This window comes from Eutrigla gurnardus, assembly GCF_963514095.1.
Source record: "Eutrigla gurnardus genome assembly, chromosome: 13".
Classification (NCBI taxonomy): Eukaryota; Metazoa; Chordata; class Actinopteri; order Perciformes; family Triglidae; genus Eutrigla; species Eutrigla gurnardus.
In genome coordinates, this window is record NC_139936.1 from 10,153,139 (window position 1) to 10,166,373 (window position 13,235).

At 40.7% G+C, this 13,235-nt stretch overlaps 2 protein-coding genes and 1 long non-coding RNA gene across 3 annotated transcripts in view; all 3 read left to right on the forward strand.

Annotated features, from left to right (window-relative positions):
• Window positions 1-5,562, forward strand: part of frmd3 (FERM domain containing 3) — a 49,364-nt gene extending 43,802 nt beyond the window's left edge. The window contains exon 15 of the mRNA XM_084025078.1: window positions 255-5,562. Coding sequence (XP_083881204.1) covers window positions 255-732 — 478 coding nt within the window. The 3' untranslated portion in view covers window positions 733-5,562. The remainder of the gene's footprint in view (window positions 1-254) is intronic.
• Window positions 5,563-7,934: 2,372 nt separating this feature from the next.
• LOC311022838 lies at window positions 7,935-9,161 on the forward strand. Its single transcript, XR_014598148.1, has 3 exons — window positions 7,935-8,203; window positions 8,765-8,796; window positions 8,968-9,161. It is a non-coding gene; the product is annotated as an uncharacterized lncRNA (long non-coding RNA).
• A 187-nt stretch (window positions 9,162-9,348) lies between these two features.
• On the forward strand, window positions 9,349-12,631 carry LOC311023233 (uncharacterized protein). The gene is made up of 9 exons (XM_084024937.1): window positions 9,349-9,576; window positions 10,617-10,771; window positions 10,896-10,979; window positions 11,088-11,154; window positions 11,349-11,471; window positions 11,567-11,694; window positions 11,836-11,952; window positions 12,048-12,155; window positions 12,525-12,631. The coding sequence occupies exons 1-9, from the start codon at window positions 9,544-9,546 to the stop codon at window positions 12,619-12,621; spliced, it is 912 nt and encodes a 303-aa protein (XP_083881063.1). The 5' UTR covers window positions 9,349-9,543; the 3' UTR covers window positions 12,622-12,631.
• The last annotated feature ends 604 nt before the right edge of the window (window positions 12,632-13,235 follow it).

Genomic DNA, 13,235 nt, shown 5'->3' on the forward strand with positions numbered 1-13,235 from the left:
CAGACGGACCAGGGACGTACATTTGGGGGCATTGGGGGTATTTGCATTGCCATTTTTGAGGCAGACATGTCTGTTGCCACATGTATCTGTATGTCTCTTATGAGTTGAAACCTGCTTTTACTATAAAGGGAAACACCCGCTCTGCTGTTACCCTTTGAGAGATGGCCTTTCTTCTTCTTTAAGGCCCTGCTTCACTCTTACTTAGTTTACTTATTATAAAATAATGTATTTTCTTGTTCCCCTCTCCTCTCCAGTCCTTGTGCCAGCATGCTACCCACCCCAGTGGACGACAGTCAGGGAGGTGTCGATTTGCTCTTCTCTCCGGTCCAGAGCCCCGCCAGGTTGCTGAGGGAGCTCCACGCCGACCCCGACATCCAGGCCCAGCTGGCGGCTGAGAGGGAGCGAGACCGGTCCTACGAACGCACGCGACTGGCTGCGAGCGGTCGAATGGGTGGCGTCCTGACCAGCAGCCTGCGCCTGCTGTCATCCAACGACAGGGTCAACGCGTGCGTGCTGAGCGTGGCCCGCTTCGTTGCCGTGGTAATGGGCACCCTGCTCGTCACCGTGCCCACACTGCTGCTACTGCTGGAGTCGGACATTGACGTGTCGTTCCTCCACGAGATCCGCCAGACGCCGGAGTTTGAGCAGTTTCACTACGAGTATTACTGCCCGCTCCGGCGCTGGATCCTGTGCAGGATCAGCATGGCCATGGAGAACCTCTGGTCAGACTGAGGAGGACGAGAAAAGGAGACAGTCACTGCAGGGGGATACTAAAATGCCCAAATGTTTGTCTTAATGTGTCATTAAATATTATATCCAGTCTCAGCAACAGGTGAGACAAAAGAAGAAGTTTGCCAATGGAATGAGTTAATTTCACTTGTTTAAGAGCGAGTTCAGTTTATTTTATGAGCAGATACAATGGATCTTTTATGAGGGCTCAAAAAAGTCGGCTGTTTTGTTTAAACGAGGCCTGATATGGATGTACTGTCAGGCCTTTTTTTCTGATTGAATCACATGAAAACAAGTGGATTAGTTTCACCCCGTTGGCAGAAAGAAATTGTGTCTGCGAGACGAAATACGTGATGCAGTGATGAACTGAAAATAAAGAGGACAAGAAATGCTGTAAGTGTTCAAGAAAAAAGAAAGAAGTGGAAGGGAGAGATTCATAAAAATATAAACACAAGGGAAGTCGTGGATTTACAGAAAGTCACAAAAAGACGCAGAAAAGAAATAAGTGGGATGGTTTCATCGTAAAGCTCTGTTCACTCCCGATGCTGACCAGCTTATGCAATGACTGTTTGGTAAATATCGCAAATCCTTCTGATTGGTTCTTGCCTTCAGAGTGGAGCACCCGATTGGTCACAGAGCAGTCAGTCATGACGGAGTAGGTGGGGACAGAAAGAGAAACGATTGATTTGTCACTGAATGCAACAATAGCCACAGTCAGAGGTACATTATATATATTTAAAAACAAAAGAGAAATATTCATAATTAATACCAATCTTAAATAAGTTGTTTTTAACGTTTTGTACATTTTTATGTGATCCAGATCTTTCAGGAATTTTTCAGTCAGAGGATCTACTTTGAGGTTATTTTGAAATTAAGAGTTTACAAAAGATAACAAAAAAAGCAAATTTATTGAAGTTTATCGGGGTTATGGGTGTTGAGAAATTTAAGATATTTTTTAAGACTACCGTCAGCATTTGCTGACTCGGTAGCACCCTGGGTTTTTCCTACAGAGGCTACAGCACAAATCTTTTACATAGACCACAAATTACAACTGTTTCAGATTATGTGATGTCATTTTGGAAACGGGGGGATGTCCGAAGAGAGAAACTTTAGTCTGGTTGTGATGATAAAACTTGTGTTTGGTTAATCTTCTGAACGTCTTCTGGACTAAATGATAGCTCACTAATTAAGGCTACTAGTGCATCTTTCAGTGTGTTTTGAGAACGTTTCAACATAAAATATAGAAAGAAATGCTAAAGGAAGAAAAGGTTACTTGTAGGCTTACGATGAAGTTACTGTGTTGTAAGGATAAAAACTGTAATCTGGGTGGTTTGTTAGTCGATGGTGTGTAACTTGTGGGAGAGCTCTGTGTGTGTCAGAGGGGTTTTAAGTGAAATGCCCAGAGGAACAGGTGTGTATACTCTATTACACTGCCGTTGCATGACACACAATGGGACAGGTGATGCTTTTAATGGTCTAAATCTCTCATACAGGTCTTTCTCTGGTCGTTTTTATGGTGAATAAGATTGATCAGACTGAACAAACGTGGCACAGTTGTAGTACAGTTGCAGGTATTTCACCTTGGTGTCGAAATGATTTGTAGCCATTTATATTAACGATCTGTGGCGTATTCATCATTTAAATGTTTGCAACTCGGATGTAAGTTTTCTCATTTTAATGTCAACGACCAACAGGTTATCAGGAGGAATGTGATTCTGGTTTGTGCAGATATGAAGCTGTATTCACATCATCCACTGCTGATGTGGTTGGGGTCTGAATGGATGAACAATATCAAGGTTAAAATCATTTTATTTATTTTTTTTGTTTAAAAATCTCTATATGGTACAGAGAAATAGAAGTGAACTGTAGATGGTCTTTGTGATACAGTTTATCATTGTGTGTTCTTTTACAAAGTTGAGGTCACAGTATGGAACGTAATAGAGGCTTGAACAATGTAACCTTATGACTTGACTGAACGTTGGGCTAAAGACTAAATCAGAGTCCTTCCGCACTTTGGGAAAGTTTGGAAACAGCAGTTTGCCGTTTAATTGTTCATCATACAGACGGAGCCGGTTTGTTACAGTTTTGTGGCTTTGCATGTAGAACAGAACAGAGAGCTACAGAGAAAAAGGACTTCAGATCAGTTGTTTTGTTGTCTGTTTAAAAATCCATTCTAAATGTAGTTGATTTGGATCAACTTCTCAGGAAAGGGCATTAGCAGTTTCTGTTCAAAGTAAAAAATATATGTCTAAAAAAAATCAAAAAAGGAAAAATTACTTGCATCTAATCACAGCATACACCATATAGTTTATCCATAACATTCATACGGTACATGTCTTGCTATTAGAGGATTATAAATATCCAAACACTTTATATATTTAGTTTGTAGCTAGATATAAATATGGCTGCAGACTGTCTGTGTAGCTGTAGCCTAATTTTATCCAACTACATATGCATCCAAAAATATTACCCAAAAAGTTTATACTGCTGAGAGTAACTGCAGTTTGGCCGTCGTAGCTGAATCTCCGTGCTGCTTTATGGCAGATCAGAGAGTCGGTTGCTATCAAAGTAGGAGTAGCAACATGGAGTGTAGATCGGCCAATCTCCCCAAAGCTCTCACATAGTATTTAGTCTCTTATACGGAACTGAACTAATGCGTTAAAGCATTAGTTCAGTTTCTGAAGATAAACATTTGAGTTTATTTTCCCACTCTCCATACTCCATTCTGCTGCTCCAGATGCCTCTGCACGCCACCACCAAAGCCCTCTCATTGCAGTCGGCCGTTGCTGCCTCATACTGTCAGCTGTGTTGTCATGGAAACGTTATGCATCAACAAGCTTTATGCATATGGGAAAAAATATGCAGTAAAAACAGAAACGCGCTTATCCGGGACAAAGCATTTATTTTCCTACTACAGCACATGCACTGATGTTTCAATGCTGAAACCAAGCGAAGGGCCAAACCACTCCGACGACGACGACGTGTGCATTTAACGTAACGGACTCTGAGCTTCCCTGTAGAGGGAGAGGCTGATCTATATGCACTGCTAAATGATAACTAACACATGAACTATCATCCTGTCCTTCATGTTTAACTGTTGCTGCTCCAGTATGCACATGCACCAAAATGCTTGAGCGACTCACTGTGGATTTGTAGTAGACCTTTCTCTGTATAGGCTTCATGTACACGGCTGTACAGACATGGATTGTCCCTGGCTTTGGTCCTTTGTTTTTGTGCTTCAACCCTACTCTAACCTACCCGGGGCATCTCTTACTCTGACCTCATGCAATTTGCATGCCCTCATCTGTAAATACTGTTTATAGTTATAGCAACAAAAAAAAGAAAAATCCAATCTGGGTAAAGATTTCCTTTCTTTTCCCCTCTGCGTGTCTTGTCTCGTTCTAGATTTAGGCTTGGCTCTCTTGACCATCTTAATGCATGTTCGTTGCGTTTTTACCAAGAGGGGGAGGAGGAAACAGATTGAGGCATTTAAGTCCTTTTCTCTCTAAAAATGAGGCATTGGTCTTCTGAACAAAAATGTCATGCTGTGTGCTTTGGCGTTCATTTTAACCATTGACTTGTCAAATGAATACACATGGTTGCTAATTCTGTTAGCTTCCTAAAAATGTCTCGGCACAAAAAAAAGGAGAATTTCTTGATGATTGTTTGAGATCGTTTTACAATTCCTTGAAGAGCAGCGCTAAAATATTTGTCTAGGTAGCTTAATTGTGCTTTTGCTGTGTGTGTAGATCATTAAAGCCATGCTTTTAATGCTAACACCCTAACCTCATTGCTAACGGAGCATGCGATTAACTGAATTGGTCAAATTCAGAGACATTCATTGTTTAGATGGTCTGATTTTATGATGTTGAGAGAAAAAAAAAGCACTGAACCAAGTAAATGGAAAGTAAAACTGCACCTCACGTCATTGCAAACAACAAAAGGCCTTTGGTTCTGTGATTTTAAACAAAGAAAACAGATCTTTAGCCCAATATGACACGTAGCATTTTTTTAGTTTCTTGTTCACGTATCAGTTTTGCCTTTATGAGTTTGAAGGGGAATATCACCCCTTTTGAGGTTTAGCTCTTGTTTTGAGCTACTGAACTTGAGTTCCTGTGTTTTACAGCATATAGATGGACCGAGAGTACTGCAACTGTTTGTTGCCTGTACTTACATAAAACTGTGATTAAAAACATCATCAAGATCACACACCAGTTGATGTCATATCTGAGGTATTACTGTCTTACTGAGTTCCTGACATGAGTCAAGTATTTACAAACCTTAAATTTAATTACCTGCCTTTAATTATCAGTAAGAAAAAAAATGCTTTACCCATCCAACACCTGGAATCCAAAGCTGTTTAAATCTACTACACAAATACTGCTTTTGAACAATTTATTTAAGATTTTAAATATTTGAACTCAGGTCTACTATATGCAAAACTATTGGACATCACATGGTTTAAGAAAACAAATAAGCTGTCTTTTATTCTATTATTTCAGTGTTGTGTGGGCATGTACAGTAGCAGATTCTATTGCACGGTCACTTTGTTGTTTTATTGGTAAGTCCGATTGTTTGTTCTTTTTGTTTTGTTTAGTTTTTTTGTCATTCAGTCTCCTTTAATAAGAAACTCTGGGAGATTTAATTTGAGAAAAATCAGAAAAAGAAAAAAAAAATCCCTAAGTAATGATCCCCCTCTCTTCTGGGACAACCAAGCCTTATGAACTTTGTGAAGTGAAAATTTTGAATGTTTGTATGTTATAAAAGAAAATATGGATTGTTTTATATGTTAATACTGCCACAATAAAGCTCCCTAATGAATATATATTGAAACGACCTAATGTGTTGATTATTTTACATAACTTCTTTTTCATTGTATGGTTTAGCTTTAATCTCCGAGGAATCCAAAAACATCTAAATCCATAAATATATATAATTATTATTTTTTCTTCTTGGTCGCCCTTTCGATACACACTAAAGTTTGAAACTTGCTCAATGCTTTGTCTCCCTCACGTGGTGTGAAATTGAGATTGCACTTTGTGTTGGCGTTGCTATGGTGATGTTTCGGTGATTTCTGGGAAACGAGGAGTGTTCAAACTCTAGAACATAGTGTTATTTCTATTAGATGAGAAAAGATCATGTCCAGTTTAAAGTAAGGGCTACTCTACACTACAAGAAGGATTGTATTGACGGAAGAGAGGAAGTCTTTGGGGTAAGAGTGAATTTTGATCCTCCTAAGTTGATTCATGCTGCAGTGTAGCTGTTTTAAGAGACGAAATCAGCAGAAATAGGCATATTGCATGATGATTCACTTTTGTGTATAGTGCATCAAATGTAAATGGCTGTTTTTTTTCTCTTTGTGTTCAATCTGATTATTCCTAGAAGAAACACATTTGGCAAATTGATAATTTATCTCAAAGCAACAAGAGAATACACAAAGGCTACGTGACATCACAAGAAGAAAGAAAATGGAGAAATCTATTGAATATGACCCAAAAATGACTTTTCAGTCTGAAAAACCAACTATCGCAGGAGCAGTACTCACTGTGTCTGAACTCCCGGAGGAGTCTGGGAGTTGCAGATGGATCGGGAACCGGGGGCTGAACCTTCATCTTCTCAGTGACTCTCTCGTCAGTGAGCAGCAGAAGCTGAGCCACGTGTTGAACTGGGCACACCGTTTCCTCAGCGGTGGGTCAGAGGTTCACCTTGAATTCTGCGGAGCGGACAGCTTGATGTTGGCCGATGAAGAGCCGAGAGAAACCCAGAAAAAAACACTTGCATATAAGCATTCATCTGCAGCTAAAGACCATCATCCCGCCTCCTGCACTGCAAGTCTCTGGAGAGAGAAGGACTACAGAGGAAGTCCTGAATATATGAAACGTTTGGAGCTTCTAGACGCCAACAATAAGCAAACTCCTAGCCAAGACAACAACTGTGGAAGGAGTGGTCTGATCATATCTAATCAAGGGCGACACACCAACTCCTCAGGCAGAAACACAAATGAAACGCTTGCATCAGATGGCGCGACTTGCTCGATCAAAGAATCCACATCATACTGGGCCGATGTGGAGAGCATGGTGTTTGGCACAGCGAGTACCTCGAAACTGAGTTATAAAACAGCTGGGGCTCAGTCAGAGAGAGACACTTCAGGACAGCAGATGGAGCCGAGCGAAGGAGATGTTGAGGGAAAGGTGGTAACAAAGAAGGAAGTTGCGAAGGAGGGAACAAAGGATATTAGGATGGTGGAAAAGAAAGGCAGGGTAAATGAAGAACAAGAATTTAGCTCAGCTTTTGCAGATTATTCAAAGACTGAGCCTGAGAAGACACCGATGGATGTAACCTCGCGCCTCAGTTTCAGCTGCCAGTTAAAAATACCACCAACGTTGTCTGTGTATGAGCAGTACCAGCTTTGTGTGGATAAACTGCATCACCTCAGAGTGAGACGGAGCCAACATATCCAACCGGGATGCTTCATAGAATCACCTGCACCAAAAACTGCACCAGAAAAGCCTGAGATTAATAAGAGTCTCAATGAATCAGGTAATAAAAGGGTTACAGAAATCACAAAAAGGAGGAGTTCAGGTGTCATGAATAAGACTCAGGACAGACCTCATTACAATACGAGTAGGACAACATTTACTGAATACGGACAAATCAAACACCGTGCTCCATGTAGACCTGTTTTTCAGAGAAACCGTGATACCTGCAGCACACATTTGGACCTTGATAGCAGCAAATGTGGTGAATTAATAAAAGGAGTTGCAGGAGATTGCCCAGGGGGCAGAACCTCAGCTGATAATGTTACTAACACAACTGTGGAGCAGCTGGGGATTGCACCTGGTGATAATGTCCCTGCTGTGGAGAAGAGCGCTGCACTCATCACTAAGAAAGGTATTGACTATCATAAATGAAGGCAGACATTCATAATACTTAATTTAAGTTAAAAATTGTACCAGGGCTGTATGTTTGTCTCTCTGTGTGATTTGTCTATGTGTTTGTCTCTATTCAGGTTTGTTTCCAGTGAAAATTGGACGGAATCCAGGTTTAAATGCATGCCGGAGGGGTGTCAAAGGTCAAAAGACAAAAGCTTGGGGTCCAGGAGGCTCTTTGAGATTCTGTGAAAGGTCAAGTATCCCCTTGTCTTCTCCAACAGAAATAAACCAAAGGTAAAAGAGATGATGCCAAATACATGCATGAACAGCCATTTTAATGTGTTACTGTAACATCACACAACAAAGGAAATCCATAATATTCACCTAAATTCAGCTCACCAACGTACCAGACAAATGCTCACAATACTCTTTGGTATCAAGATGAACCTCCACATGTGTGTCCTGCAGACCTCAGAGAGAAAACAAACACACACCGGAAGACAAAGTGAGACCTTCTTCACCATGTAGACACAGATGTCGACCACGTACACAGACACACACACCTCTCCATGATGAGCCTGGACCAACATCATCAGCTTTGGGTGAGGTTATCCCCAAAGTGACATACCCAGAATATCACAAGCACAGCATGAGCTGCTAAAAGACATAATAGTAAAAAAATAAATAAAAAAAAGTTACCAAAAAGTCATATGAAGTTTAAATTCTAAAGGTTTTACTTGTGGCGCCACAAATGTGCCTCTGTTCCTTCAGAGGAAACTTAGTTTGACACTTTATCCGACAGCAGCAAGTCATAAGATGAAGCTTGAGTAGAGTTAAAGAAAGAGTTCTGTGTTCTATATGCACTGATCATGTTGTAGACAAAAACACAGTAACATGATGCTCACACAAATCAAGTCCTTACTTAATTATTTATTTCTAAGGTGAAGCCTTCACATTGTAGCTGTTAATGATGAGAGTCACAAGTGACAAATATAACATGTAGATGAGGCTTTTAAACTAAACTCATGATGTGATTGTGTCTTTGTGTCGTTTACAAAGTAACATCCAATGATGCTTGATGTATTCCCGTTGTTACCGAAAAAAGTAAAAACTCCTAAGAATTCTAACATTTAGAACCTTTAACCCTTTGTTTGTCTTTACAGGTGCATGTCGATGTAAACTGACTGAATACAACGTAAGAAATCTTTATTTCTTTGTTTATGATATTTTTAATATACATACAATATGAGTGCATTTGTCAAATGCATAAAAATCCCATGACAGATATTGTGATGAAGAGACTGTTTTGACTTTCTATCAAATATGTGTTTTGTTATTTATAACGTGTTGTCGTTACGCCTCTCAGCCAGCAGGTGTCCCCGTGTGCGAGCGCTGGCTGAGTCTTCCTGACGAGGTGTGGATATCCATCCTGTCTCTGCTGCCTTACAGTGATCTGTGCAGAGTGCTGCAGGTCTGCAGCCGCCTGCACACACTGGCCACTGATCACACACTCTGTGAGTCACTGTTAACACTTGTGGGGAGGGGAACAAAACATTATTTGTCTAGCGCTTTGCTGTTTGACATCTTGAGGTCAAGTTTCAACATCGTCCTGAATGACATCTGTGGGATGTCCTGAAGTATTTCCAAGTAGGTGTTTTCTAAAGCGTGCCGGCACATGGTGTGTTCTCATGATGTAAGAGCTTCTAGTGCAGTGGCGTACTGTACCTCCACTCCCTGGACAAACATAACAGTGAGATAACTCCAGAGCCAAAGTTTTGAATCACCAAAAACAGGCACATTTGCTCTTTTTGAAGGGAGAAATCTGAGGCTTGAAAACTCCCACCTGACGGAGAGCTGGTTACTTTGTGTGGGCCGACGTCGTCCTCGCAGTCTGTGTCTGCACAGCTGCAGTGGCCTGTCTCTCACCTCTCCTGGGCTGGAGATGGTTTTCACTCTGTGTAGAGACTTTCTGGAGGTAAGACAATGTCAAGAGGTGTCTTTAATCTAGGGATTATTAAATATTAGATAAATAAATCGTAATGGGTTGAAGTTTGGTGAAAACCCTTTTGCGTGTTTCTCATCACATGCCTTCACAGCATGGCGTTCAAATTTTAGGATCAGACCCTCGTAATCAATAAGCCACTGTGCTTTCTGTGTTATGTAAGTTTTTTTCCTCTTGGTAGGAAAAAAGAAAGGGAATCTTCTTTCATTTGCATTTTCTATTTCTCTACTGACCCTGTGAATTTAATGACACCACATCTTGAATCCTTCTCCCTGCTGTCAATAAAAAAAAAACATATGAAAGTGCCTTACTGGAATACAACACACTTTTATTTTGTGAATGATAATAATATTATCACTAATAATACATAGACTGTAAAAACGTATTGTAGAAATAGAGAAAAAGACAGAATTGATTGATTGGACACACATTTTTTTCCTGTCACATTTTTGTTTTTTAATTTATCTTCTATGTAAGATGAATAGGTACTTTATTGTCCCCTTAGGGAAACTGTTTTCAGAGAGGAGTTCATCGACACAACAACACAATAACAGGATGAACACAAGACATTTAACCTTTCACATATTGCACCAGCCATAATCAATTCAATTCTATTTTATTTATAGTGTCATATCACAACAAAAGTTATCTCAGGGCACTTCACACATCGAGCAGGACTAGAACACACTCATGATTTTCAGAGTCAATTCATTTTCAAAGTCCCAACATCACCCAGGGGTAAGTGTTACATCGTGTCTACCACCTGAACCAGAACCGGAGATGGTCCAGGAGCTTGAGAGCGTAGTGCTCTGTAGTGTAGGACAGTAGAGTTTAATGAGCTCTTTAAGATATGATGGTGCCTGACCAGTAACAGCTTTGTAGGTGAGGAGAAGGATTTTAAATTCTGGATTTTTCAGGGAGCCCGTGCAGAAAAGCCAATACAGGAGAAAAGTGATTCATTTTTTCTAGTTTTAGTCAGTTACACATCATATCTATCCTGACATTTCTTACAGGAACTCAAGGTCACAAATTGCGCTGGTCCCGGTCTCCATGGTGACCAGATGCTGCTTCTGGTTGCTCAGCTGTGTCAGCATGTGACCAGTGTGGATGTGAGCTGGAGTGGAGCGACAGACACAGGAGTGAAAGCTCTGAGTGTCTGCTGCCCAGGGTCAGATTCTACACACACACACACACACACACACACACACACACACACACACACTCACGCACACACAGTACATAACAACCTATCACAAGAATAGGAACGTATTAATCTTTCATCTTTTCTGTAGGTTGCAACTCAAATCTGTTGTCCTGAATGGCTGTCATGTCACTGATGATCCACTGAAGAAACTCGTCATGAGGCACAAAGAAAGGTCAATATAAGAATGTGGAAGATTAACATTTTCACCTGCCCTTTTAGTGGACAATCCATCCAGATATAATCAGGATGTTGTTTCTGTTTGTGTGTGTTTTCATATTAGTCTTCGCAGATTGGAGGTGTTTGGCTGTCAGTTCCTTACTCCATCCTGTCTAAAGACAGTATATAAGGTATAGTGTTAGTTGTTGGAAACCTCATCACATGTCTAAAATATGTCTCAAACATGCTCTTGAATGTGAAAAAGACTCCCTGTATGTGCTTTTGCGTCATGTCTTCATATTTTTCTTCAAGGAGCGTAGATTTCCTCTGAATTTAATATGACAAGACATGTAGAGTATAAACCGTTTTTTCATTTGTTTTTCAGATGTGTCCTGGCCTCCAGCATCTTAACATTGGACAGCTACCAAAAGTAGACGCACCAAGTCTCGCAGTGATGACATCACAGCTCAAATGTCTCATTTCACTAAATCTCACCGGACTACAGGTGGTGAGTTTGAAACGTTCTGGCTCTGTGCGATTAACAAATTCCATCTCTGAATTTGAAAGTGCCAAATAACTTAAAGAAACCGTTACTGTGAACAGGTTACTGATGCCACGGTGGACACTTTGCTACAGAACTGTGTTGAACTTCAGAGTTTGACCTTCAGTTCTTGTCCTGGAGTCACTGACCTGACACTGCACAGCATCCGCAAATACACATCCTGTATCAGGTATACACACACGCACACACACACACACACACACACACACAGACTCAGACTCACGTGCGTTTTGGTTGGTAGTCTTGACGAACAAGGTCCTGACATCTTGACAGTTGGCAGCTATAATGCGTCGGTGTGTTTGTGCATCAGATCTCTGGATGTGAGCGGCTGTAAGGCGGTAACAGATGCAGGAGTTCATTCTCTGGCTCTTGGATGTAGAAGACTTCAGCATCTAAATCTGAGCTCCACTGGGACCGGAAACAGAGGGTACAACGCACGCCACGCAACAAACTGAGCCGCATGTTTCTGTTTTTGTGATCGTGTGTAAAATGTTAAAGTAACTTACAGAAATGGTGTCCCAGGGTTTCTCTGCTGGCAAATTACTGCAGCGGACACCTCCATACCATCAAGCTCAATTTCTGCCACATCACGTTAGAGAATATACTGAAGCTCTGCAGATGCTGCAAGAGGTAAACACACACGTGCATTAATCCAAATGAAGGTAGCTTGATTTAGATTTCAACACATGACTGTTAGGATTCACCGTATCTGCTTTTGGGACTTTCATACCAAACATGCAAGCAAGTCCTTCCTCTTTACTACGATGAGCACAGTGGAAGAACCATCACAGGGATAATCAAAATGAAGCCTGTCATGAATGCAATGTGTGTTGTGACTTCTTGGAAAACCGATCAGCAGCTAGTGGTGTAGTTCAGGAGGGGGATGCCTGAATAACCAAAATCAAACATCTAACTGTGTGGTATCTGTAGAAAACCCTGCAGTGATATATCAGCGCAAAATTACAATTATTTTCTGCTTCAATGTTTCTCTGTCTTTAGGTTGAAGGTGCTGCATCTCTATGGTTGTGCTCGTCTCCCTGCTGAGAGAGAGATCAGAGAAGTTAACGCTACCGTTAGAGTTCACCCTCTGTCCTGATTCACACACACATCTACACACAACTGGACAGTCGCACACAAAAAACAATACAAATAAAGAAACAAAGTCATGACATTTTTACTTTCAATGCATTTATTGAGATATTAAAGAAAGTTAAAATACATTTGAATTGATCTGTGTGTTTGAGTGTTGGAGATGGGTTTCTCTTTCCCGCCCTGAGGCTAACTTTCATTATTTCATTTCATTATAATCCAGCTATGTTAGAATCGATTGGGTTCTGTTATCTGTTATCATTGCCATGGCTTATTAGCTAACTTTGTATTTTTGTGGGAAAAAGACCAACAGATCATCTTTCACTTCATGATTACTCCTCTAAAACAAGAAAAGCCGTCTGGTTTATGTATAGCGGATATCATTAAAGGTACATGCAATTATCACTTACAAATGTGGTATTTTTCTATGATGATATTCACTTGTTAACTTATTTGGAGGGAAAACACTGGCTACACTGTTATTTTCCACTTTTTGGCATGCCTACAGGGATTCTTCCACTTTGATGCCAGACATGGCTTTAACAGCGTTTGCAACACCATGTTTGAGGGCTCCAACAAATGCGGTTCGGTCAGGAGTATCCACGTGTCAAAAAAGAAAAA